General features: G+C 42.1%; 1 protein-coding gene across 1 annotated transcript; it reads left to right on the plus strand.

The window, feature by feature from the left end:
* The first annotated feature begins 308 nt into the window (after positions 1 to 308).
* Positions 309 to 3,765, plus strand: LOC117145184. Its single transcript, XM_033310740.1, has 5 exons — positions 309 to 357; positions 399 to 488; positions 1,934 to 2,043; positions 2,414 to 2,828; positions 2,891 to 3,765. The coding sequence occupies exons 2-5, from the start codon at positions 425 to 427 to the stop codon at positions 3,040 to 3,042; spliced, it is 741 nt and encodes a 246-aa protein (XP_033166631.1). The 5' UTR covers positions 309 to 357; positions 399 to 424; the 3' UTR covers positions 3,043 to 3,765.
* The last annotated feature ends 225 nt before the right edge of the window (positions 3,766 to 3,990 follow it).

Raw genomic sequence — 3,990 nt, forward strand, 5'->3', positions numbered from 1 at the left:
TGCTTTTATGCCACTCGACAAGTGGGCAAACAAACCGAAATCTTGCACAGAAGCCAAGAAGACAGCTTTACATTCGGTCAGTCAGTCAGTCAGTCAGTCACCCATGCAGATTCCAACTCTATATATATGTATTTATATATATATGTATCTGCCCAGATCGGCAGACTCTAGGTTCTCTGCCGACGTCGACGGCGGGATGGAGATCGGCTTGGTTTGCATCTCGTTTCTGCGATCTGCGATCTGCAGCTTTGGGGCTTTAAAATCGACTATCGACCGGCAAGCAGCTCGCAGTTTAAGTTCTCAGCTTCGCGTCGACGGACGTTCGAGCACTCCACCCGCAGAAAGTTGATAGCTTCAGTTTCCGACTTCGTTGCGTGCTGCTGCAGATTGAGATTGAGATAGCCGGAAGTGGTTCTTGAGTGAAATGAATAAAGCGGTGTGCCTAGTAATCGCGATCCAAGCGCTGTGGATGGTGCAGGCCGAGACCCGTAAGTTGTCTCTCTTGAGCGGTGGTGGTGGTGAAAATGATTGGTGAAAAGATTAGTACTGCCAGTTAGTATCCGCTGGATACTAGCGTTGCCATGATTGGCCTGTTAATGCAAGGAGACTTTGATCTATTGTTATTAGCTTGAAGATGAATGACTAACAGTCTGAACTAACGAAGTGCAGTAAATACAACAAATTACTGAGGTAGATGATTACAAGTTGTTTTGGGAGAATATTTAAAAATGCACATTGTTAGGTGACCTGAAAAACGTAGCTATTCCCCGCACTTCGTTCTCAGCTTTTTATATAATTGGATAATTTTCCTCAACTTTACGACCCATTGATCATTAAGGAAACCCCAGATTTTGTACAAATTACCTGATTGGATTTGTGTGCTTATATTAAGTATATATAAAGTATAAATTGCCAAGAGGTCTTAGTTGTAGGCGCATTCTATTCGTATAAGGTGGAATTAGCACTTTCGTTGGCTTTTCGCACTCGCTGTGTGGAGTGTTTGCGAAATGCAATCACATCTTCTGGAATATGTCAAATGTCAAGATTACTGCCTTACCTCCCCCCCCCCCCCCCCCACACTCTACGGGGTGCTAATTGCGTGAGGCGACATGGTTTTGTTAGGCAAATGCAAGAAAGAAAACAAAAGTCAAGTTGGCAAAACAAAAGGGGGACAAACGGCCGGCATTTCGGCCGATGAGCCTCAGCCGAACTTCGCTTCCGCATCGCACTCGCAACGCTGAGCACTCAAATGTAAGCACTCAAAATGCGGACTGTGAACCAAATCCATACTTAATTAACGGCTCGCCGTGGCCGTTGGTCAGCCTTCAACTTGAAATCTTAATCGCTGCCGCTGCAGCTCGCCTTGCCGTCGAATGGCGCTAATGGAACTGCCCAGGCGCCAAGTCAGCGTTAATGATAAACCAGCTATACATAAATAATAGTCGCTCTGGCCACGAATGTGTGTCATGTGCCACAGAATTGCGGCCCAACAGGTTCTAGACGTGCACTCCGTGGCAGCCTTGCCATCGAAACTAAGCCGAGCCGACTCGATATCTTGATTTTGATCTCGATCGGATTTGGAGGCCACTGTGGTGGCATCGCGATTGCACTGAGCCAGTCTGCGGAGTCGATGAACTCTACAGGAATTGAATCGGCTGGAGGTGTTGATCTTCCGTTTTGTTGGCACTTCTGGGTGTTTTCTTCCGGCTGCGCTGAAAAACATTAACAAATCAATGAATTTTTGATATTTTTATTTGTTTTTATCACCTCCTACCATCTTGTTTGATAATTTCCAGACTGCTCTATAGCCGTGAGAACTAGCAAACCAAATCTATTTGTTTGTTTTTTAAACTCATAAAATGAGAACACTAAGGGGTGGCGACTTATGCCCTATGATCATAAAAAACTAAACATTTTCTCCTTATTTTTTCAGCACCCTATATCAAACAATGTCATAGGAACGACCCGAAATTGGTGGACTGTTTTATCGGAGCCATTGAACACCTAAAGCCATATTTGGCCAATGGCATTCCTGATATTCAGGTGAGTGACTTTTCTCCTATGAGTGCCAGAGGTGATTTCTTTGAAAACTTGTTTTGGGTTGCGTAAGAGCAGCTCGAATGAAAGTCACTGTGACTGTCGTCGCACTTGCATAATGAGTGTTTTCGCGGGAAAATCCGACGTTCACTTTCCGCACAGTGGTGCAATGATCACAACATTTTCCCATTTGAAGGTCATTCAGCACATTGCGCCTCGAAGTTCATTTATTTTATTCTGAACAAACTTTGTTGTAAGGGTGAATCCCAACGAATCACATGATGTGATGATGAATTTATGATAATTGCACACTCTAGTCAAACCCCAAATTTTACGTTTGCAATACGCTTAATCCCACTGTCTCGTCTCTTGACAGCTGCCTTCTGTGGAGCCCTTTAAGATGGACACCCTTGCCCTGCAGCTAACAGAGGGTCCCCAGGGGTATAAGATCACGCTGAAGAACATGGAGGCCTTCGGGGCGAGCAACTTCAAGGTGACATCCCTGAAACTGAGCGAAGGAAGCGAGCCCTTCAAGGCGAAGATCGTGATGCCCAAGCTAAAGATTGAGGCTAAATACACGAGCTCCGGGGTCCTCCTGATCCTGCCAGCCTCCGGAGGTGGAGACTTCCATGCTAACTTCGAGGGTGTGAGCGCCGACCTCACAGGAAAGACGTCCATTCACGCTTCCAAGGGCGCCAACTACCTCCACATCGATGCTCTCAGCTTGGTTCTGGATGTGAAGGATGTGAAAATGAGCATCTCAGGTGCCTTCAACAACAACCGAATTCTGCGTAGGTGTCCACTTAATTCCCTGCCAAAATCTGAGATTACAACATCGCTTCTTATTCCACAGTGGAGGCCACCAATCTGTTTCTGCGGGAAAACTCTCAAGTCGTTTTGGAGGCTATGCAGGCCCAATTACAGAAAAAATTGGCTAGCGAGTTCGGCAAACTCGCCAACCAGCTCCTGAAGAACGTTCCTGTAGAGCAATTCTACGTGGACTAGGCCTTAGCCCCTTAGATCGTAGTTCGTTAGTCTTAGGATATATGTATTTAACTGTAAATTACACTCCAATGCTATGAGCCAAGTATTAAATTGTACATGTATATGGTGTAAAATCTGCGCATTTGTCTGGGAGAATAAGACCCTGGATTCCGATGATAATAAGACTCGTAATTATGCAAGGTCGCAAGGATGCCCAACACACAAAAGTAAATAGGACCAAAGCAATGTTAATGGAATATTTCTTTGTATGAATTCTTATTATTTGTATGTCATAGAGTGGTCCCTGTGAACCAATAAAAAATTCTTTAATAGATATGGAAATTTGCAATGGAGAATGCTTTTAGAGCAGATCAAATGCAGATACCAAATTTACTTCTCCTGCTGAATACTCTTCCATTTTCATCAACTTTACAACGCCGTAACATAAGAAATCTTTGCATATGCAAAAATCTACTATTAACTCTGCCGGAAAATTGAATATTTGCTTAAGAAAATTGGTTATAATGTGCTATTTAATGAACAGAAGTTCAATTTTGTTAATATGTTGTTCAGATGCGGATTAGATTGTCCATGTACTAATTGTATCAGTATAATCTGTATAGTTAGTTAATAGCCATATTTTAGCTTGAGTTAATAGTATATATATAAAGAAAAACCGGAAAAAAGGTCTTAGTTTTCTATTTTTTGATATTGCGAATATGCCATTTGTTAGCTAATACCAAGCATATGCTCCTATTCAAATAAAAATAAAAAATATATACAAATTCAAACTTAATGTTTAAAGGATCATTCACCCTTCAGGCAGATACAAATTTATTAGTTTTGCATATAAAACTAAATTTTATTATGAATTATTTATTTAAATAAATCAAAAGGCGCATCGGAACAATTTGATGATATTTTTGTTGATACATTTACCATACATTTTTTGTAATTTAAATAAAGTGT

Source organism: Drosophila mauritiana, chromosome 3R, assembly GCF_004382145.1.
Source record: "Drosophila mauritiana strain mau12 chromosome 3R, ASM438214v1, whole genome shotgun sequence".
NCBI lineage: Eukaryota > Metazoa > Arthropoda > Insecta > Diptera > Drosophilidae > Drosophila > Drosophila mauritiana.